We start from the raw sequence: 23,943 nt of genomic DNA on the forward strand, positions 1-23,943 counted from the left end.
CGGATCAGACCAACAGAACCAACGAGTTCACTGACTGTGCTTTTACTCACTTTCTGGGATTAAAAGGCAAGAGGCACAGTAACGGTGCTTCTAAACTTGAAATGGCTTGAAAAGGAGCCAGGGAATACAAGTATAAACAGTATATAAGTAAGCTCAAGATGTTTTCATCTTATATTTTCCGAAATGTATAAAAAATTCAGTCCAAATATGTGAGGTTTATCCCCGTTACCTGAATGACAATGCAGCGATTTCAAAACCCAAAACAGTAACAAAGGTTATTTGTTTATCAGTTTTTCTCCAAGTTTTCTCAGAACACATTCTTAAATTGGGCCAGGGCCTCTGCAGCAGCCCACGATGAAACATGAAACCGACTGATTAGCTGATTTCTTTTTTCTACTTTTGCCACAATAAAGGAGGCGGTGTCCGTGGTGACACTAGCGGTGTCAGCGACCCATCTTGACTGACTGAGCAGGGTTATTCTACTCTGCTGTAATTGGCTGAACTAATCTGTCAACGGGGAAAACAGGAACTGCCTGTGCAGAGTGGGCGTGCTTGCAAACAGAAAGGCTGGGTGGGTGGATGGGCAAGGCTGCTTATACACATAAACACACACACACAAACACAATTATACACACTGCTGCGGTGAAAGTAAGGGTTTGGATGTATTGCACAAAATGCTCACATGTCAATATATTCCGCCAACTATGTTTTCAGTTTGACTTGCTTTATGAGGGAAAAAAAAACAATAACAATATCTAATAACAAGACATAAATTTGACCCAAAAAAGGCTTTGAAATATTGATGAAACTTTAACAATAAAATGTTAAGACTGAGTTCCTTCACGTTTTAAGAAAAAAAGTACACTTTACTCCGTAACTCACACTCAATGTATAATAAAAGTTTCCTGGATAGCAAAAGATCTGTATCGTAAAAACCCCATGCAAATGCAGTGCATGTCAGGAAAAAAAACAAAAACAAAAAACGGTTGGCTCTGGATTGAGAAAGCTTTACAAAATAAACAGTTGGCAGGTGTTAATGTTATTGTTAGTGGAAGAGCCCTCTCTAAACCACAGCAATGCTTTCTTTGGAGAGAGAAAGAAAGAAACGAGGTTAGCAAAGCCCCCGTGGAGAAGCGTGCAACATGATGTCTCAAACTTTTGTCATTAACTTGGGAGTGTCACACAAGCGTGGAGCAATGCCAAATAATACTTAAAGTATTATCTCACATTGCAAAAATAATAAATGAAGTAATTGTGTACTTTCTTAATTAAGAAAAAATAAACTTATGACTATAGACTCTAAAAAAAATCCTGTGTTTACAAACATGTTCAAACGCTCTTTACATATGTTTATTAACGTCAACAAATACTAAATCTTTGATAAGCTACAAGACATTTAGTATTACAATAGTACGTGGAATCTGCAGTATCATCTGAACATTTACTATTAGTCTGACACAACCCGAAGGTAAAATGCTTTTACTTTCACTATGCGCCCAATGCCTCATGTGGTCCTTTAGTCTAAAACACCATCAAATCAGATTAAACATCAATTAAGCTAATTAAGTAATTAGGTAACTAGAATAATGCTGTTTTTTGGTTAATAAACGAAACCATAACAATTCCAATAGACTATGCAACACTACTTCCTTTTACATCGTCACCAAGTCATAATAGCACCTTGCTTTCTGTCTTGAATAATGAAGACTTTCATTTATAATTACAGGTCTAATTGATAAATTTCTGTAGCATTTCTAGAAACTAAAAGTGCTGGTGAAAGAGAAATCTTGAAGTGAGCTATAATCATCACCTTCATCTAATATTTGTTTTTCACTTCCTAGATTGGGTTGTGGATCAGACTTTGGTCTGCTCCAAAAATACCAGGGTGTTAACAGTCCTGATGGATTGTGTGATCTTAATGTGCAGAAATGGCCCAAACTCCTCAAAACTAAATTTAAGATACATTTTTTTAAAGCTCTTTCTTTATAAATCTGTTCTTAAGACTTTTAAGGACCCTTAGCCGCTCTGTTAAAAAACACAAGAACATTTCAACTCACCTGAAAGGTAAGTGAAGCGTTGTGATTGGCTCCTTTTCCGCTTGCCATTGCAGACATAGAACTGCACCTGCACGGCTGAGCTCACACTCTTACTGTGGTACGGAGGGACCTCAACCACAATGCATGACTACAAAAACATTGAGACTTTTTGTCATGAAACATATCACAAAGTTAAAAGCACTGTGGAAAAAAAAAAAAGCCATAATGTAACTGCACAGGTTAAAAAAAAACTAAAAAAAAAAAAAACTACTTACACCTTGAGTTTTCTCACGGATTATTTTTGCCTCAACTTCCCACTGTGGTCGTCCATCTGGAAAGAATGGTTTTTAGAATTTTTAGGAAAAAGAAAAGGCTGCATAAAGAAGCAAGAGACTGTAGATTGACTGAGATTGTAATGTCAAAGTTAAAATTCTTGAAAGCACATAAAAGGGACTCCAAAGTTTGTTTTTGAATTTTTGAAATCATCAGCACTGTCTCAAAATGAAAAAGGAAACTGCACACATTAGGTTATACTAATATATCAAAAAAATCTTCAACTGCTCCTGAGTGGCAGCCCGGCTAAAAACAACAAAGTGAAGCAGAGTTTCGGTGAAGAATTGACTGAGAACTTGTGTGCGTGAATCATGGAAGCTAACCTATAATGGTGAAGTAGACGGCATCACTTTATCGCATCACTACAATACCACTTCAGGCCAAACACAACTTGAATCTTTGCAACTTTGAAATACACTAAAAGAGGGATATAAAATACAGTAAGAAAATGATTAACTAACTAAAACCCCAGGCTATACATGATCACTACTGAGTAAAGCACTTTAATTCAGAGACTTTAAAGTATGTTGTTTTAAACTTGTTTTGCAGAGTCTTTCTATTTTCAGCCTTCTTAAGTATGGCTCAAAAAGAGCCAAAGGCCCTGGAAAAGTAAAAATTTCAGTTTACTCAGAATATCAGGAGACGTCAAAATAATGTAGATTAAAAAGCCCAAAAGCCCTATGAAGAAAATCGGGCTTCTGAGCCTTTAGTAATCCAAATATCATGCTGTTTGTCTTGCCTGGTTAAAATTATGGAGACAGCAGTGGAATAATTGCATTTATTTTAAAATAACTTTAAAGTGCCAGGTTTCTGGCTGGACAACCTCTTTTCCAGTTTTCCTATGAGGGATCTAATTATTTGGCCAGACACCTCAGAGGCAGCTGCTTGAAGGGAAGCAGCTGGGGTGAAAACACTGACAAGCTTGGACTCTGGCTGGAAGAAATCAGTCACTGCACCATTGAGAAGAATATGAACTGTGACAAATAAACTACCCAATTACCTTTTAGCTTATGTTAATTTGCAGTTACTTTTTTCAGTATGTCTGTGAAGGTTCTGAGAACCTTTTTTCAGGGTGCCTACATGGTGCAAGTAAAACATGCACCTGCACAGCCTCTTCCACAAAAACCAAAGGATTCCCCCAAATACCACTTTCAGGCATCTGCAACAAGTCTGCAGAGAGGCCTAACCTACATGTAGATCCCTGCAAACTAAGCAGTCTTAGAGGCAAGTTACAGTCATTGCAACATATTCTACCAAAATCAACTATGGGTTTTAGAAGGTATACTGATCACACAGAACATTAGCCTTACTTGTAGTAAGCACATTAGACAGATTCACTTGATTGCAAAAGAAGAGCTTAACCTGTTGATAAAAAGATAATTTTTTTCCCCCTCAGTGAAGAAAATGACCTTGAATGCCTTTGAAGCCGACAGCAGTGCATTATAGCAGCACAGCATGTTGACATTCAACAGGCAGGAGCAAGGGCCCCACATGCTCTGTCAGACAACAAGCTTCAACAGGAGCCTCATACCACCACTGAGACAATGACTCGGATCATCGAGACACCCTGCACACTCCAGTCAGAGGGAAAGAACATGCTCTTACTGTGCTGGGAGACCGAATAAAAATATAGAGGGTGATTGCTTTGTATGTTGCAACTGTGGGCTTTTTCTTTTTAAAAAGCTACAGCTGAAACACTGGAGTAACCAGGCTGTATTTGAAACAATTCAAGGTAGCCTTTAAAGTCAAACCCCTTCTATAAACAGTCATGCTTGTAAAAACTGACTCATACCAGTTATGGACTTACTTTAACATCAGTGTTTGATGAAGAGTAGCAACAACAAATATATATGTGTAAATTGGTGTAATTGTGTTTCCATCTCCAATTATTGTATATTGCATTAAATTAACAAAGAACAAGATACACACTAAAACTATGCAAAACCTAACAAACCTAAACATCTATCTCCTTTAATAGGCTTTCACTCCAACTAAGATACAGATTAGATCTGTATCTGTATATAGTAAAGTTACTTAGTACCATCTTGCAATGTAAGTAAGAGTGACAGTGGGCAAATCTCTCCAGTTTTTCATAAATCTGTTGTCCCTCAATTATGAGAAACCGTGGAAAAATATCTGTCATTGCCTCTCTTTTTTCTTCCATTCCAATACTTATTCCAATCAGTGTCTTTCTGCACTAAAAGCAGGCGGATTAGTCATAATGAGGTAGATCGTTTACACAAACCCAATCAACATTATTGCCCTCTCTCCTTTCATATTCTTCTTCCACAGTCCACTGCGTTCATGCACCAGCTTTTCTCCCTACCCAAGATGTGCCTCTTGAAGGTTTCCACTTGCAACATTTCTATGCCATGCTTCACCTGGTACACCTTAAAGAGCTAAACACATTCCTCCAGGCTGCTTTTTTTTGTCCTTAATTTTTTTTTTTTTTTTGAAATGCCTCTCACTCACTCACTCACTCACTCACTCACTCACTCACAAAAACATCACTCAAACTTTCTGCCATGTGTGAACTTGATTCTGTAGCTCTTCATCACAAAAGTGCCTCAGGCAAGCAGAGACTGGCTCAACAAAACTCATGCATTTAAAATTTCCATCCCAAGTAACAGCTATTATATTTGTTGTTATAGAGTCGTGTACAAAAGAAGGAAAGGATAAGGCAGAGAAAGAGGCCCACTTAACAGAGACTGGATGAATATGATGGGGGGTTTAACTGAGGCTACATCTACAACACGTTTTCATTGTAAAACAATGTTTTACAATGCAAAAGCTCTCTTTCTAAATGTGGGGCAAAGTGTGTGCATGAGTAAACAGGAATCAGAGGGTTGGTTTATGTAATAAATACTACAGTAGAAAAACAGTAATAACAAAAAGACCACAGATTTCTTTGTTTGGACGGACAATGAGGTGGACGTGTACTAATGCCATTAAAAAAAGAGGACTTGCACATGCAGGATGAAATCAAGAAATGTATGTGTGCCTAGCTATACTATTATGGCTATGATAAGACTGACGAGACCTGTGTAATTGTCTGAACAAGTCTCAGTTTTTTGCCGCACAGACTAAACCACAATCCTGAATTTTTCAAACTAAACCCAGACCAGAATCACTTTTGGTTAAAGTCATTTAGCGGGTCTTGAAATACCAGATTAGTGAGGGCTGAGGCAAAGATAATAAAAGTTGCATGCTTTAAATTAAAATGACGTGGATGTAGATATACCCTCAGTAATTTTTTCAGCCTAGATAGATAGATAGATAGATAGATACTCTATCAATCCCACAAGGGACTCTTAAGTATTATATATATATATATATATATGAGTATTATATAACTAAAACATTCTGGTTTTAGGATTTTACATTCATCTTGTTCCCTAGACTCACATACTCTTTACACAACACCAGTATTATTTAGTAGTGTACCAAGTTTTTGTCACTTGCATACCAAATGCAAGCCCAGTTGATTGTCATTCTTGTAGATGCAGAGATGTCCCCATCTCTACTGCTCTTCAGCTTCAGCTGTTAATGTTTGCTGGCAGATGACGGACTACACTAACTGTGGCATGTATTGTACACATGTGTCTGTAGGTGTTTTTCATGCCATCAACATTAGGAAAATCACCTTGCTGCACAAAAATAATTTAAACATTTTACTTGTTTCAATTACAGTGTTTAAGTAAATAAATGATGGCGGATTAACAAAACAAACAACAGTTATGGGGTGGGGTCCTACTGCAGTGATTTGATCTTTATTTAAAAATAACAAAAGAATGATATCAACGTTATACTCTGCCACAGTAACTGTAAATGTGACAACTGCAACATAAGCATGAATGATGATGTGCTAATTGTTTTAAGTGTTAATAAAAATTTGGTTTAAAAAATATTGTAAGCACAACTAAACAACTCACATAATCTGTTTGGAATTTAACAAATTAGCCTGTTGGAACAAGAAATTTTGTGAGGCTAATATAATAATAGCTGTGAATGTAGCTGAGAAGTGACGCACATACATTAGCAACACTGTTAGAAGAAGTCACGAGTAATTTTACGCTTTTGTAATATATACTGATTTTCTCCAGATATTGTCTTTTTTTGAGAAAACACAGGTCACGGTCTAGTAACAGCCCAGAAAATATGTGTAATACAAATGCAGAAGAAGTACAAGACCTCTCGCAATAATGCATAAAACGTGGGTTTATATGATCTCACCGGGAAGAATATTCCACTGTAAATGATAGAAAAGTAGGTTTGGCCTGTGACTAAAACTATACAGATTGAAATGACACATTTAATGTTTTACTCGTGGTGGCTTGTAAAAAGCATGAAATATTTTTGCACACACATTTGGCACGCATTAATTCTGCAGGGGTGGTTCAAGGCTAAGCTGCTGTGCGAACACAAAACTTACCAGGGCCTTTCTCCAGGAAGATGACCTTAGACTCTGGGAAAAAGTTGGCGCCAGTGATGACCATCTCTTCTCCCCCGCTGACCAGACAGCTGGTCAGGCTGGATTTCTCCACCTGGGGTAGTTCCTGAGCTGACCGCTGGGCTGGAAGTGGGATAGAAAGGGTTGGGGAGATAATGACTATTTGTTGAGCTGTATTATAAATGACCTTATGTTATATAGGTAAGGTATAACATAAAGATAAAACAGACTGTAGATTTAAAACCTCTCTGAAAGCCTACGTATAAAAGATAGAATTATGTATTATATATTTTTGTGGGTCTTTGTAGCTTTATAGATAACCAGGCTAGAAGGGAATAGAAAAAAACTGAACACATTTACATTTTTTACAGTTATCAAACATTCTTATCTAAAGTGACTTTCAATGAGAGCAAACAGCAGATTAAATCTTAAATTGCTGCAAGCTTGCTAATAAACAAGTGTGTGTGTGGGAAGGTTTGTGTGTTTCTATCTTTGTATCTTTCCTGTTCTGGCTTTCTGAATGAATATTTTTGTGTGTGTAATGCTCAGTTTAGGAAGCAGACACTCACAACACTCCACAGGAATGGAGGCAGCCTGCAGCGACAGCACCTTCCCATTGGGTTGAGGGATGTGCACTCTGAACACCACGCGGACCCGTGTGTTCTTTCTTCCGATATCCGTCTCCCCCTTCCGCAGCTCAATGTCTGAGTTCCGCAACTTAAGTATGCCAGCACAGTCAATACTGCAGGGTAATGGGAAAATAGTTGGCCCAATACAGCACCACCGGGATGGCAAGCATCTAAGACATATTTAAGTAGTAAAGGCCTAGGAGTGATAAAAACCAACCACAAGCCCAGCAGGGGATTGGCAACAAGAAGCCGGGTTGTAATTGCTCAAACTGTTGAAATTAAAAATGCCTGTGAATATGATTTATTACAAGTGTAAATGAGAAAATCCCTTCCTATTAATTCCAATGTAAATGAAACCAGATCTTATATAAATTAATCATTCTGCTGTTATAGGGATCCTAAATTTATTAATAAAATTAGGTTCTCTGCTCCATGGGAAACACTCAAATTTTCCTTCTGCCCCCAACCCTCCCGTTGGTTTAAATTAAGAAAATCTATAAAATCCCCTTTGGAAAATATTACAACTATGTATAATCATAAAAGAGGTTATTTTTCATTGGACATGACTTCCTTCATGGTGGTAAACTCATAACTAAGTAATGCAACCCTAAAGTGGTTTTGACATTTACCTGGCTGACATGTTGTTTTCAGGGAGGAGAGGAATTTCGAGAACTTTGGTGCTTGAGACCAAAATTTCTTGGCTGGCTGTAGCTACGGTTTTCCCGGTGATCCGGTGCACCTGGTAGAAGGCGTGCGGCCTCAAGTAACGGTCATCTGCTGTTCCAATGAACATCTGCAGGTTGATGGGCTTCTCATTGTAGCCAATTAGCTGACACAGACAGAGACAGAAACACAGAACAAAAACAGATGTTAGTCCTTGGGTTCCAGATGAGAGGTGCTAACAAAAGAATACTCTTCATTTCCACTGCCTTAAGAAACAACCTTTTCTGGAATTAATCTTATTGACAGGTCCAGGATGTTGTGATATTTCTGGCAGAGCCACTGGAGATTTGTCTGACACTTTGGCCTCCCACCAGTCTGATACTGATGTTTTCAACTAATTGACTTCTAATTTTTTCCCTCTACATGCCCACTCATCATTGACAAGTAAACCTCATGTACTCAGCAGTTTCAAGAAAAAAAAAAAGGAAGTTGTATTTCTACAGTAGTGACCACATTAATAATTAATGGTGTACAAATTACCATAACTGCCAAGATGCTAAATCAAACGAGTTTTAAGAAAAAAACGTATAACCAAAAAAATCCAATCTGTGTGATACAAGTTGAGATTTCGAAAAAAAGGTTAATACAAATCAATGGCTTTTTTAATGTAGTGATTCATTAAAAACTGGTGAGGAGCAATGCTCTTTGGCTGTTCTTTGAGAGCTAGAGCTCTGGTTTGAACTCAAACAGGTGAGATGTCTGATGAAGTAAAAATGTTGTAGGTTGGGTAGAGACAAGGGAAAGATGGAAAGGAGAGCAAAACCTTTCCTGCTCATAAGGACAGAAAAAAATACACAGACTGCACAATCCCACTACTGTTGTAATGTTGTACTTGGCAGACTCTGTGACGGCAGGATGGCACCCCCCTTTATACGCACTCACACCATACTGCCTCACAAGTCCACACCTCCAGCTCAGATGGAGGGCAGCCCATTGAGGTTAACAGAAAAGAACAAGGCCTTTCATTGCTGTTTCACCCCAGGAACTGCCAAGCCTCAACCCCACCACAGCTGGCTGTTGACCCCTTCCTCCCTGCAGGTTTGCGTCATACACCGCTGTGTCAATGCCTGGTACAGAGTGTTTGGTGCATTGACAGAGAGAAAGTGGGTGTAGCTTGGGATCTGTCGTGTGCTCTTCCAAAAGTAGCTAAAATAAAATCAGTCACCATCAAGAACCTGAAAACAAATGTGCCTGAAAACAACAGAGAGGAGGCACTGCTGCAGAATTGTCTGTGTTTTAAAACTACATTAGTTCAAAGAAGTATTTCCAGCATTCTTAAAAGGTAAACTGGATCCAGTGGTGAGATCTATGTTATGGGAATTGCTGTCATTAGATGCATCTTCATCTCTTTTGCTGTTAATTGCTGCTTCTGAGATTTTCCCCTTTGTGAAAGAAGTCAAGGTATGGCAGTACCTACATTAAAGCAGTGGAAAAACTGAGAAACCCCGAGTGGCAGATACGAATTGTGCAGGCAGACTGCTTGAGGTCTTAATTTTCATTCATTTTTGTGAGCTAAATAAATAAGCTTTTATCTAGAAGGCATCAATAAAAGGCGGTTTGTTCTTAAAAACAGCCCAACTCTGTTTGTAGCTACTAAACAAAATTAGACCGGTTATTATACATTTCTCTATAATTTGCAGTGTCTCAAGCTGAAACCACACCTTGCTGCAAAGCATTATGGCATGCATCAAGTGCAATGACAGAAAGGGATAAAGTGGCCAAATGTATATTTGGTTAAAAATGTGTTAAAAGTAGTGTTTTACGTTACGCAGAATTTAAGGTTTGCTGATGGGTACCAAAGAAATAAGTGGCTGCATTTCAAACTGTGGCTTTCAAAAAAAACACATACAAACAAAAAAACCCGACAAAAACAGAATTTCCCTTAGGCTTAGCCTGAGTTTTCAGAGCAAAAGCTCCCCGCCCAATGGTATGTTGACACTTCTCCACCACATCCTGCAAATTTGTTTCATTAATGCTCAGTGATGGATTACTTCAGCTGAATGACTAAACAAAAAAGTGATTCACGTTGCTGTTGGGTGTGTGTTTTGCTAGTTCTTAAAGGGTAGACTGTGATGCAATAAATAAAATATAATCTTTATGGCACTATTGACACGGTTGATGACCACAGAGATTAGCTTCCTCCCTTAAAAAAATTATTAATTCAAAGAGAGACCTTACATTTTTGCAATCAAATTTCATCATTGAAACTGACAGATACAGTGTCTGTGAAGGTTCTCAGTCATCCAGGTCATTGTAGTCTAAGGAGCTTGGAAAGAAAAGCGTCTGGACTTCTTTAAGTTGCTTGAAGACGTTTCAGATACAGTCTTTTCTTTCTCACCATTATCCATGTCAATCTGAATTCAACACAGAACATCTGGCACAAGAGATGTATTCGGAAGGAAGCTACACCAAGGGCCAACATGAGGCCCCACCAGTAATGGGTTCATCTTTAAAAACCACATTAGATCTTAAAAGCCACATTGAAGAACAAACCTTCCAAGTAACGAGCTAACAGGTAATTATGCCCACCAGCTTGAATGGATCCACGGCTATAAATGACACCATTTTTCTGGAGTCATGAAATGTAGAGTCACAGGAATCAACAGTCTGTGGGCTTTGTTGCTTGTTTTTATGATCATGCCTGCACAGTGTGGAAGTGATCATAGACAGTGCTTGCACATGTGTATGTGTCTTTGGGCATGTGTGTGTGTGTGTGTCTATAAATCAAGACATGTTTATTTGTAGCACCATGTGTGTTCCAGACAGGGTAAAAAGAGTTAAAAGTGTCTGGAAAAATGCATCTGTGAGAGGACAGACAAACAGGAAAAAATTGAAAACCACAAAAGGCACAGAAAAATCTTCTTTCTTTTTTTTTTTTAAAGTACGGTACGGTATGTGGTATTTTTATTTTTTTTTTTACTATTAGTGACAATAGTACCTTTGTTGAGGGTAAACATGTTTATCATTCTGTTAAATAAAGTAGAAACCTAGTTTTTCTGCAACCATGAAACAGAAGGTCTCCTATTCTCCTTCCATTCATTTAACCCCTTCATCTTGGCCTTTTTCCACTCTCTTTGTGTACACATGAGGGATTCTATGTGGAGCAGGAGTGTTGACAAATATACACTTAGCAGGTCATGAGTTGTTTTCAAAATCAAATAATCAACTGGCAAAACCTGATTAGGGAGCCAGAAAGAAAAGGCTCACTTCAGCAGTCCCAGTTAATCAACCCCGCAGATGAAACAGAAACACACTACAACACGTGCCAAGCTAGTCTCTGTCATAGTTAGTAAACCACAATTGCTTTTAGTTTGGCGTTTCCTTCACTTGGTTTACTTTGATTAATTTAGATAAGTGAAAAAACAGCAGCTTCACAAAACTGATCTACACGTATAAGCCCACAGAACAAGTACAGCACACAAGTAGTGGAAGCTGCACAAAGAAAAACCACGTCACTGCATTTTTTTAACACCTTATTACCCTTTCAAATCACTGCATTTGTCTGTGAAGCACTACAACGAGGATCAGAAAAAGTAATCTAACTAGACTTCAGGTGACCTTTTTACACATTCAGTTCAGAAACTGGATAAAGCATCACCTGCTAACAACAGGACATGTAAACAAGTGCACATGCCATGGCTGTGATTGTGCCATGGTCTTGGCACAAGACTGCCAACTCCTCTTCTCGATAGTGGATGCACACGACACATACCCTTGACTTGTTTCACATTCCTGAGTGCCCCATCCTCCACCCCGTATATCTATGGCTGAGTGTGAAATACCACAGGAGGGTGGTCTCTACACTTTTAACTCCTCAGCTTTCTGCCTGTTCACTGAGACCTGCTGGTCAGTCAGCAAGTAACTCAGGCCTGATAGAGATCAGTTCTTATATTAAACCAAACTGACATTAAAACCCGTCACATGACCCCAGGCCAGTGTTCACTGGAGCATGTAACTAACTTCTGACTTCTATCTTCTGACCATGGATCGAGTTTGGGATGAACTCCCTCCCCTAAAATAAAACTCCGGGATACAGTTACATACTCAGCTCATACTAAATAAAGTACCACTTATTTTTGGCCTTCATCTGTTCCACTGATCCAGTAATAAGGCTAGAAGCTGAGGGGGAAAAAAAATCATTGTATGCATATAGAAACGTGGCAGATTAAAGGGAAAAAACTTCACCTGACGGGATACGACTGGATCTGGTGACTCTGTAATGTCATGGAGGTGCACTTTGCTCACATAGTTTGAATCTACTTGTGCCACCAGAGGAAAAGATTACCTGAAATAAGAAATTCGGAGTAATTAACTTTATCTATGAAACTTTTTTTTTATCCTGGTGGGAGTGGTCTCTTCTGCGCTGTCAATCATGCACAGAGTGTTACTGAATGGTTTCACGAGTTTAAAATTCTGGAAATCATGTGCCAGGACCATTTGCAGTGATCACACACCAATCCAGCTGATTACCTAAAGGCAGGCTAGGAAGGTCCCAGCGTGTTTGTAGTCCGCAGGTGCTACACAGAGCCTTGCAATCCTTGTTCTATGTGTTGTAGCTGTGTATTGTCACCAGAGGGCAGCTTCAAAATTACGTGGGTCAATGTGGCTTGTGCTTATTTTGCTCTTCTTTTGGTTCGTAGTGTATTCCTCTGTCGTTCCCTTTCCTGTTGAGCTCAACTTTTCAAACAAATCAGCCTTCTACATATGCATAGCACATTTTCTGCATAGCTAAAGACAAATGGACACCAATAATGTAGTGATCCTTACCCACAATAAGTGTCACTGCAAATACAAAGTTTTCCTGAGTAAAGTTTTTCAACCTGGTGGGAGTGGTTCCTTATTCAGGATGACATTGCCAACCATCTACAGGACTGATAAAAAGTAGCAATGGGCTTAACTCTGAATCCTGAACATAGTGAGTGACTTTGTCGTGACAAACTGTAAAAACAAACACAATACCAGCACTCACTGACAAGTTTCGTCACAGGTCAAGACTAAGGTGTCGGTAATCAACACAATTTGCTAAAAACAATAGCGACAATATATGTAGAGAAAAGGTCCAAACTTTAATCAACAATGGTTATGGCAGATTTTGAAAAGCCGAGTTAGATAGCACTGGTTTTTGGGGTCAACGCCTAGGTGCACTTAAGCAGTTCTGATGTTCCAAAACTCCACTAAAGACACATTATATTTTATTTTATTCTACTGTTGATACATAAATAGGCACATTTTTCTGAAACCCCCCCCCAAAACAAACACACAAACAAAACAAACAAAAACAGTAAAGCTCCTGTTAAGAGCTGTTCTTGTTCAGGAGATCTGATAATGGAACATCAGGGAACAGCACCTGCTCTCAAAAGAAAAAACACGGGCTCTCTTCACACATAGTGCTTCATCTACACCCTGGCATTCATTACATATGTCTTTTACTTGTTTTGTCCTCTTCCTTTTTTTTCCCTTCACTCTCTTCAAACCCAACATCTTCTTTCATCTCTTCCTTTTACGTTTGTCACCCTCTTCTCTCTGTCCTCTTATATCCTCTACTTCTGATCTAGCTCACTGCCGTAACTCGACACTGTCTAACAGCTAGTGCCTGAGTCTGCTAAGTTGTTTCGCTGTGTTGCTCCATTGTTACCATGGTGAGACTCTGTGTGTATGCAGGAGTGTGTGTGCGTGTTAAGAGTGAGCAGCTACGTGGACTCCACGTCGATGCAAACTATAGCCCTAGAGCGTATGCCGGTTGGTGTATGTGTGTCAGACAATGTGTGAATTTAAGTGTACTGACTCTGGTGTAAACTGCGACTCTTGCAAAGTTTGGTCGTGTGTGAGTGTATGTCTGTGCGTGTCTGTGTGTAACAGCCTGACCAGCATGTGTGTGCAACAGATGTAAAAATGGGAGAAATGGTGGTCAAGGTCACCAGAGGACCCGTTTTTACTGGCAGTGGTTTCCCTAGTGTGACATGGTGGTACCATGGCTTGGGATCTATGCACACGCGTGCGCACACACATACACACAGACACACACAGACACACACACACACACAGATCAGCTCACCCAGGCTTGCTGTTTGCCCAGCACACTAGGGAGGGCAGCAAGAGCCAGGGGGCCGGTTGACTGTTTGTTTAAACAAGGTCAATACATGCGCACACTCATGCGCGTTCACACTGTCACACACAGAGAGCGTTTACTGTATACTGCATGAGGGCTGTATATGGCCTTGCTAAGCTGGTCCAAGCGCAGTTCTTCTTATTCCCTATTCTAACCTCCCCCCCTTTTACTCTTCGTTATGCACATGCACACACCTCTCTCCTCCTGCTCTCAGCAACTGTTTTCTTGCTGTGCTTTAAGCCTGATTACAACAAATGAGAGCCAAGCTTCTGACATGTTTACATCAAATACAACCCTGGGGCAAAACAACACTAGCTCCAGCCAATTCACATAGTGCAACCCGCATGGCTCTGCATTATTGTTTGTGTGTCTCTTCACTGTACCCCAGTCTATTCAGAATGAAAGGGAAACGCATGTCAAGACATAGCAGCACCTTAACATAAAAAAAAAAAAAACACCAACAAAATTACAAAAATACATGAAAGAAACTGAGGCTGATAAAATAAGAGAAGGGGTTAGAGACACCGTAGAGACAGACAGTAATGGGGTTATGGACATGCGTTCAAGCACTAGGATCAAAATCATTTAATGCATCCAAGCTGGTAGAAATATAAGGTCGTCTCAAACAACTTCTGTCGTATTCTGTTTCAAATGTTTGTCCCCAGACACCATAGCTTAATTTAGATTTATGAACTATAGTAACAGATTGAAGGTGGACATAATATATTTTGATATTGATATTTTTCCATGCACGTCATAAAAATACAGGATAGTCCCGTTGTGTCTATGCACATTTTTTTTTGGGGGGGGGGGATTGATTGTTTCTTCACTTGCTCCACATCTGTTGTGTCTGCCTCCATCTATCTGTAGCCTAGTCAGTAATAACAGAGGGGTCTTTATATTTGTGTGGGTGTTGTAGCACTCAAATAAGCTGGTTAAATACGCACAAGGATACCTCAGCCTTCAGCCAGCCAGAGAGGCTTTGGACTTATATGTCTCCTAGCAACAGGTGTACTGATTAAGGTCTGCAGCTAGCCCCAGAGGAATGACTAAAACAGCCAGTCACAGATGTAGCCACATCCTACAATGAAAAGTTATATTAAGACAGTCAGATGGTCACTATTGCATCTTGTTGAGAGCCCTTTCGGGACATCTTTTTAATACAACATTGCTACTTCAGTTCAGAACCATATTAGTCAAAATAATATCAATAATAATATAAAGCTTAATTATTTTTGAAGGGTTGGCTCTGTTCTAGGATCTCTATGCTGTTCCATATGTGGAACAGTCTAAGACAGGACCTCCCATTAGAATACAGAATGACAACAAATGCAATATTCATAAGTCAGACAAAACATTAAATGGAAGAACATGGGGTGGAGGTGAGTCATGGAGTGACTTTCATGGGAAGCTGCAGGCTGGAGCAGCTCAAATACTAACAGAAGAGAATAGGTAATATGAACTGATGGAGATCAGTTGCTACTACCTTAGATTTTGGGATTGTGGGCAGAGTGTGATTTTGTGGCCTAATAGACTAATTGGTTTTACCAACATGGACAAATCTAATTTATGTGTGGACATCCCCATAAAAAGCCCATTCTATGCCAGAAAATTCCCAGATGTCTGAGGAATGCACGTTGAATTTAAGCTTATATCCTGTCTGCTAGGACAAAATGATTACATTTCCATTTTGTTGGAAACTAGATTGAGATAGTAGGATTTACCACATTCCTGCTTTATGGATTAAAACCTTGAATTGCTACTACAAAGCTATAGTTGGTCAACTATATAATTAGCCATAAGTATCAGTCTCTCCATAAGAATATTTAACATTCCTCAGATTCGATGGAGCTATAAATTATGCCAATTATAATAAATCAATGTAAAAACTCATTCTTTCTTTGTCTGGGTACCATGCATGAAGACAGGAAACCAAGGCTTCAAGACCCTTTTTCTCAAAGGATCAGTGATAACCAGCAGATCAAAACCATAACCCTAAATTTTACATATATTAACAAACCAAGATGGTGTCAAATTTGCAACCATTCATGGTCTCATGTTTTATTTAGTAAGCAAGAGTGAGATGAATTACATATGATGCTCCCTCACACTTAAGTGAGGCAACAGGGTCTCCCCAGTGGTTATTCTGACCCGTTTCTTCTGTGGTTATGCTTCTTAAGAGGTGCTACATCCTGTGTGTGGGGCTCAATACTCCAGGTTTGAAATAACTGACCTAAAACCACTTCTTATCTTGTCCACTCATTCATTCATTTCCAATGACTAAGTGACTAAATAGAAATACACTAACATATCACTTTAAAATAAAGTTGTTAAATAGGTTTACAAAAAGCATATTTCAAACTTGCAAACACAGCAGTCACACAAAAATAAATATGAGAGTAGCCTTCATAATTCTGTTGGGACTCCTATCTAAAGATAAACAACCAACTATGTGAATAACTGGCAGAACACAAAAAAGCTGGTAGATGCCTACATGACATAACAGAGAGATTTGCAAGAGTGTGCCCCCTATGTACTGAAGGCTGTTCTCACACTAGATGCCTGGGTTTGATTCCACTGTTTTCTTCATTTTATCCACCCTCTTTCTCTCCCTCTCCATTCATACTAATCATTATACAATAAAGCCAATAACCCCAAAAGCCAAAAGAAATCAAAAAACATTACAACTGCTAAAAGAGAGGTCAGAAAAATAGGCCTTTCTCTCAGACATCTGTAAGTATATAGACCCAGAAGAACTGAAGACACTGATATAAGAACACACAAAGACAAAGACGGTATATGATAACCTACTCTGCTGCTCCTAATACTGCAACAGAGTAAGGCAAACATATTTAATCCTTTAAACTACACCAGCTCCACATTGTTTTTTGTGTTGACACAGCAGTTCTGTGGTGCGCTGATTTGTGCAACAGTGCAATCACAAAGGGAAGTCATTAACATGGCCAGATGGCAACTATGGCGTCACCTGGTGACATCACACTACAAGACTGTGTGAGTCCTTTTACTCTTCCAAAGTGCAGATGATATATAATCTACAGAAAGTAGACAACTGTAGCGGTTTCATAGTATTTATCTTTGAAGAAGAGCTTGCACTGACTATATAGCAGGGAATGGTGACAAAAAGAAGACGGGTTTTTAATGTCTGCAGGATTTGAAATACATAAAAAAAAAACAACAACCACAAACTATGTATAAATCTAAATCTATTCAAACTCTTCGGCAGAGAAGATGCAGTCAAACATGGTGGACCCTGTGACATTCTGCCTTCAGGGAACAACTTCACACAAATAGTGCACCTGGGAAATATGCTATATACAAATGTTCTGATTCCTTGTGTTCAATACATACTGAATCTGTTGTATGGGATTTTCTCCAATAAGACTGCATGTTTCCTGTATTTGCCATCTATGCTTTTATTTAACTTATGTATGCCCTTATGTCCAGCATCTTATTGTGTATTCTCAAAACAATAACACAAAGCACAAAGTGTGTATGTTTGTGGTTTTGGTTTTCGAAGTAAATGTGTTTCAATGACATGACAGTGTAAGAAATGACCTTTCAAATCAGGTGTTTTTTTGCACAGTGAATTCAAAGACGCTAAAGAGACTAAACAGTAGAGGAGTGCATGTTTGGTAAACAAAGACTGACTGTTAGACCTGCTAGACAATTGCTGATGCTTTCTGTCTTCATAGTAGTGCAAGACAATGGTTAATTGCTTGTCAAGTGTATTTAATATCTACACTGACATACGGGTTCTGTACGTGAAATGATTGAACAAGTCACTTCTTTAACAAAGTTCAATACAAGTAATGAATGTTGAGGCATGAAAACCTTTAACTTTAAAAAACTGCTAATGCACTACAAAAATTGAAGGAATATGTGTATTTGATGAATAGAGATCTTTGTAAGGACTTCTTTAGTTTCATGTCACAATGAATGTATAATCAAACAGGTAAACGAACAAATGACTCGCTCGCACATTCTTCTCACTTGTACAATCGATTCACCCACACATTTTCTCTCTGTGCACGGAGCTCCACACCATTGCTGTTATCTGTGCCTTTCCCACACTGTCTCTGCTTACTCTCTCTGTGACAGTGCATTATTGTTTGTAAATCTGATCATGAAAGTGTGTTCTAGCAGAAACACATTTGATTTTCATTTTCATCACTGGCAGTGGTAGCTTACTGCTACTGAATACAAACAGTAACGGCATGCTGAGAAAGATTTAGCAGCAATCTGTGAAGATCAAAGAATTATTCTGAAGGAGATTTATTGTATGGCAATTTATCAAGAACTGAACAAAGATGATTTATAAACTTTGCTCATCTAAATAAGGCACACTAGGGGAAATAAATTTCATTTCTCTTGTGACTTATCATCTGTGCTTACTTCTTGACTTTAACTGTTCTTTGGTTTCTAATCTGGGTCAAGACTTAGCTCAACATAAACTAATAACACAATCAACTAAAATAAATAAAATTTAAAATAAATAAAATTACAAAGCAAATGTTTGGAGTCCATAAACTTGAGTCTGTTGCTTTTATACTATATTAAAACCACCTGTATTGACTGTGAGGGTAAGTACGAACCAGTTTCCTGCTGGGTTTGGAAATGACTTTTAAATTGCCTTCTCAGACCTAAGATATATATATTCTCTAGTCACTAACTACTACAAAGCAAGTACTGTAAGTTATCAATTCCCTTTAGGAATGAGAAATGAGGGCAAGCGTGGCAAATACTTGGTTGAAAAAATTTGATAGCTAAATTATGCATCGTCACATATGGCTGTACTGAATCTCAGTCTAACTGAGGTAGAAATGGTTAATGATTGGCCTGAAGGGAGCCTGCATGAGTGAATGTATAAGGACATAGACTGTTTCTAAAGCAACAAATGGCAGTGTCTGCATGCCCTTGTTTTGTGAAGTGTATTTTTGTTTGGGCACACTGCTTATTTAGTACCACAGTCCAAAAACAAAAAATGATGTACGTGGCACTGTAGCACAAGCTGGTAAAGGCAATCCCATTGGGATGACTGGACTGCCAACCAATCTATCAGTCTGAACTCAGTCATTGTTAGGTTACGCAACAATGATTATGGGCAAGCATTAGACCCTTTATTAATCACATACAAAGAAAGCTTGTCACTGGGACCTTAAAATATTAATGAGAATCTTCCTCTCTCTCTGAGTAAAAAGCACACCATAGCTCTGTGCTGGCTCACCGACTCTCTCACAGGTGCTATCAAATGACAGACCAGCTGACCAGGCTACAGTGACAGCTCTTGTCTGCCTGCTTGTCTTCCTGCTTCAACAAACTGATTGACAGTCTTCTCGTGGGAGAGTCAGTGTGACAATCTACTCATCCAAACATCTAAACTGACACCCTGAATCCAGTATTCGTTCCCTACAACCAGCAGATGTTTGAGGTGCAAGCCTGAACACTTACTTTTTTTATAGTCAAATAACATACAATGATTCTTAGTACATCATAGGCAGGTGCTGAGATCATTGTGAAAGCAATGAATGATCCCATTTTAACTAAGCCACTGATGTGTCAGGTTTATATCATTAGATGGTATTTGAATTTTAAGCCACAGTGTTCATCTTTGTGCAAGCTATGTGGAAAAAACATATTTCAATAATCAGCAGAGGAAAATTCCTACCAACTGCTGAATTTAGAAAGTTGGGTTCAGCCTTTTTTTCCATTTCATGTTTATTTTCAATCATGAAGGCTCCAAGAGTTGACATCTAGACTGTGGTTGGTACAATGGGAACTTGATAATGTAAAGTATAAGTTTAGGAATGCATGGCAAGCATTGTGTTAACAATAAATCAGTTCTGAGCTACGGAAATTTAATCCTCAGTATGGCAAAGGCACCATTTCTTGTATTTTGCTCAGCTTATGCTCTGTAAAAGTCATTTTGGCTTTTTTTGCCACAAGATTTCCGTACCAAAAAAAAAAAAACCAATCAACACACACACCACTAAGCTTGTTAGTAGTAAATATCTTTATAACCTTTCTTAAAGTTGAGTAGCAGGAAGAGTTACCTTTACAACTGGATGGCCACCGGATGCTGCTTTGACGGCTCCTCGGCTGCCTTCAGTCTCATAGTGTGCTCTGTGGTGGGCTTTGGGTTGTACCTCTATCTTCAGTTCATACTGGCCAAACTGGCTCGGCAGCGGCCAATCTAGAGGAGGCAGTGAGGAGGTCCTGAGGAGGGAAGGGAATACCACAAGCATGCACATGCACACCCACACAGAGAGACAGAGACATGAAAGCTTTGGTAAGAGTTGTATTGTTCAAAATATCCAAAAGCTTAAGCCTTAAGAGGGCACAATCTTATTATGTTATTTAAATGTAGATAAATCATTTTAATAGTCATAAAAGGTCAAGCAGCACAATCTAAAGCTAATGACTGATGACAGCAATCTGTCTTAAAGATGTCTTTAGACATTCAAAGGCTGAAAAAGTGGTAATCCCCTTTTATGGGCTGAAATGGTGCAACAGGTACAAAATGGGGGTATAAAATGCAGTGTGCTTAGCCCCATCAGACAGTGAATCACTGGAATACCCACATGTATGAATCCTGTTCTTAAACGTAACACTTGTTATAGGTCAAGTTAAGAGTTAAAACGGTGAATCATTTCCTAAGAGGGACTTTTTTTGTCTGACTCTTTATTCGTTTACTGTGTGGGTCAGTGAATAGGTGGTAGGACAAGAGTGTGTGTCAGACAGTGCATATTAATCTGTGTGTGGGTCTGTGTGCATACTGTAGAAGTATATATGTTATGTGCTGCACACTACATGGGCTAGCATTGTGTGTGCTTTTCCTCTGGGCCTCTTTTTGTTATCTGTGTAGGCCAAAATCATATTTGAACAGCTGCACTCGAAAACAAAACACTCAATGGCCTTCTCCACAGAGAAACTAGGTCTCTCCACTTGAGTGCATTAGAGCAGTTTATCCCCAAAACATTTTGTAAACACTGTGAGCCATTAATATCAACAAAGCCATGGCCTATTCATTAATTTTATTTTATTTGTCTATTACTGCACGTATTGTTTTTGATTATGATTTATTTCAATATTTTTAAGAACATTAAATAAAAATAATGACTTGAGAGTAGAGTGCCACGTTCCCAAACACATTTTGACATATGGACAATATAATGAAAGAAAAAACTGCTTTCGAAGTCCAATTATAGGTGAAGAACACTGTATTAGATCTGTCTAATAAAGAACATAAATTATCAGTTTTAATTCACTGACATTAGTGATTAGTTTGATTAGTTTACGTACATTCTTTTGTTTTTTATAAGTGTTGTTTGTTTTTTTAAACCCAATCGTTTTTGTCCTGAATTGGTGCAAGTCACATTTCAATCCACTGCCACACCTTGAACTGTTTGTGTGTCACGTTATTTTTTCTTTCAGTAGTACAACACACGTATTCAGATGCATGTGAATACATGCAGCTGGGCATTAAAGGACTGAATCAGTTACTGTCTCAGTACTTTAGACAGCTACAGGTGTAAGTAAGTTTTATATGTGATCTGTGCCTGAGTACTCACCACTGTAAGCTCTTTCTGCAGTGCCCCATTTTAGAATTTTTTGTCTGCTACTAACACGGTGCAGCCTTCGAGCATCAAAATTTACTCTAAACTGTATGACAGAATTTTGACAGCCCAAATAATTTTAGAGGAAAGTTTGTAAAGTTTTAGCCAGTATGGCCGACTCACTTTTCCATTTTCAGATGCCTCTCACGAGCAGTCTGATCAGACTGAATTAAGGACATGTGAGTCAGGCTTTCAGTGGAGCCGTTTCACTTCTTAAACTACCAAACAACATAAGCCCACAAGGAAGCCTTATTTTTAGAGTAAAAAGGCAAGTCTCGGATATTATATAAATGTTTTTTTCCAGCTAACCGAAGCCTTTGATTTCACACCAACTGAGCTATGCTATACAGGGTCTCCTACCACTTTAAAATGTAACTTCTTACACAAAGATGTGCCAATCATATGTATGGTGCAATGTTGCACATGGAAACACTCTTTCAGCAATGCTTGATTTTGTTTACTTATTTTTCTTTCTTCTTCCTTCCTGTCTTACTATAGGTTATTTTGTCTTGGTGCTATCATAAATTAAAAAATAAATAAATAAATTGTAGCACCATGTCAATTTCAAAATCATCAGTTTGCCAATCTCAGTAGTTTAATTTTCAAACTAGAATTTGACTGAGAGCATGTAACAATACCGAAGCTCCCACACGGTGTAACAGAGGCATCCCAACCCTTATGTTTTCCTCCTAGTAGCCATGACATAACCACCGACGTAGTGTGGGTTTGCATGGCTGCTATGGTGACAGGAGCAGAGGAGGACAGAGGAAATATGAGCTTGTGACGAGGCAGGGCAGTGGCCTCTGTTCTGACATAGCATAACCTTTCTCAAATGTCTAAGCCATAGTGTAGGTGCTCCTCATCCAATAACATTCCCACAACCCACCCAGTCTTCGCTATAGCCTCCATGGTCACAATTTCATCCTTTCCATATAATGAGGTATTCTTGCCATCCACACAAGCTGCAAAAATTGCACAGTCTAATAATATTTTATTTGCAAGTTCTTACTTTAATTCAGCACATCTTAATGGCCTTGTCCACGATTTAGCAGCAAGTATAAAATGCATGACCTTCAAACAATAATGCCATTTCTACTGATCCCTTCAATTTTAAAATAATTTTTTATGCGAGTTCTATTACTTTTTTCATATTTGTCCTTTCTGTTACTTTCATCTTTTGTAAAAAAAAAAAAAAAAATCTAATCTATTGGTTGTTGCTGTTTACTGGGAGGAGCTGCACACGAAACATTTATCACCAAGTAAAACGGACCTTTTGCTTAAAATAAAGCTTATGTTACGAATGACATCAATTTGTCACAGCAGACAGCTCAGGAAGTAGAGCATGACAAAATTCTTTGTAAGAGCAAGTGTCAACTCCCCGCTAATTTTTCATTCCATGTGGGACATCTGTTCAAAACACTGCTACTGACTGAGATGTTTATGCATGAAGGCAACTTAACATGAGTATTTTTATATTATTGTCAAAAAAACACACAAATAGAAAAACTCCAAAGAGAATAAAGGCCATATGAAATGCAATACTATCGCAATGAAACAGGCAGTGAGGCTCACATATGGATGGACTTTATACTGACAATGTTTTATATTGCTAATGAGTTTTCATTTTATCACCCAGTTCTAATTTAAATGTTTCTTTTAACTTTTAAATTTACCATAAAGTCTTTAATCATGAAGACTAATGGCATGTGTGACTAGCAACCAGACATTTGTTGAGAAATGCTGCTGCCCTCGCTAGTCGGTGCCAGAAATACCAGTTGGTTAAATGTACATTCTTATTTTATTAACTTACAACTGCAGTGACCTGTACAAAGATATTATAGTACTACTGGCCATTACTGGGGCTGCAATTCTGACACACGGCTATGTCTCAGTCTATCCTCCTGCAAATTGAAGTTGTAAACAAGTGAGAGAGAAAGTAAACCGAACATAAACCGAAGTGATATTCTGCACCAGTTTGTATACACTAGCGTGAATGAAATCAAGGGTACTGCTGCTAACACTGCTAAGG

The 23,943-nt window shown here is 38.6% G+C and overlaps 1 protein-coding gene across 1 annotated transcript in view; it reads right to left on the reverse strand.

The window, feature by feature from the left end:
* nfatc3a (nuclear factor of activated T cells 3a) overlaps window positions 1–23,943 on the reverse strand; it is a 58,947-nt gene that overhangs the window by 14,906 nt on the left and 20,098 nt on the right. Inside the window, exons 3-8 of the mRNA XM_003437617.4 lie at window positions 20,352–20,514; window positions 8,078–8,277; window positions 7,389–7,561; window positions 6,802–6,942; window positions 2,312–2,367; window positions 2,058–2,184 (exon numbers count right to left, since the gene is read on the reverse strand). Of these exons, the coding sequence (XP_003437665.1) occupies window positions 2,058–2,184; window positions 2,312–2,367; window positions 6,802–6,942; window positions 7,389–7,561; window positions 8,078–8,277; window positions 20,352–20,514 (860 nt within the window). The remainder of the gene's footprint in view (window positions 1–2,057; window positions 2,185–2,311; window positions 2,368–6,801; window positions 6,943–7,388; window positions 7,562–8,077; window positions 8,278–20,351; window positions 20,515–23,943) is intronic.

This window comes from Oreochromis niloticus, linkage group LG1, assembly GCF_001858045.2.
Source record: "Oreochromis niloticus isolate F11D_XX linkage group LG1, O_niloticus_UMD_NMBU, whole genome shotgun sequence".
NCBI classification, from domain to species: domain Eukaryota; kingdom Metazoa; phylum Chordata; class Actinopteri; order Cichliformes; family Cichlidae; genus Oreochromis; species Oreochromis niloticus.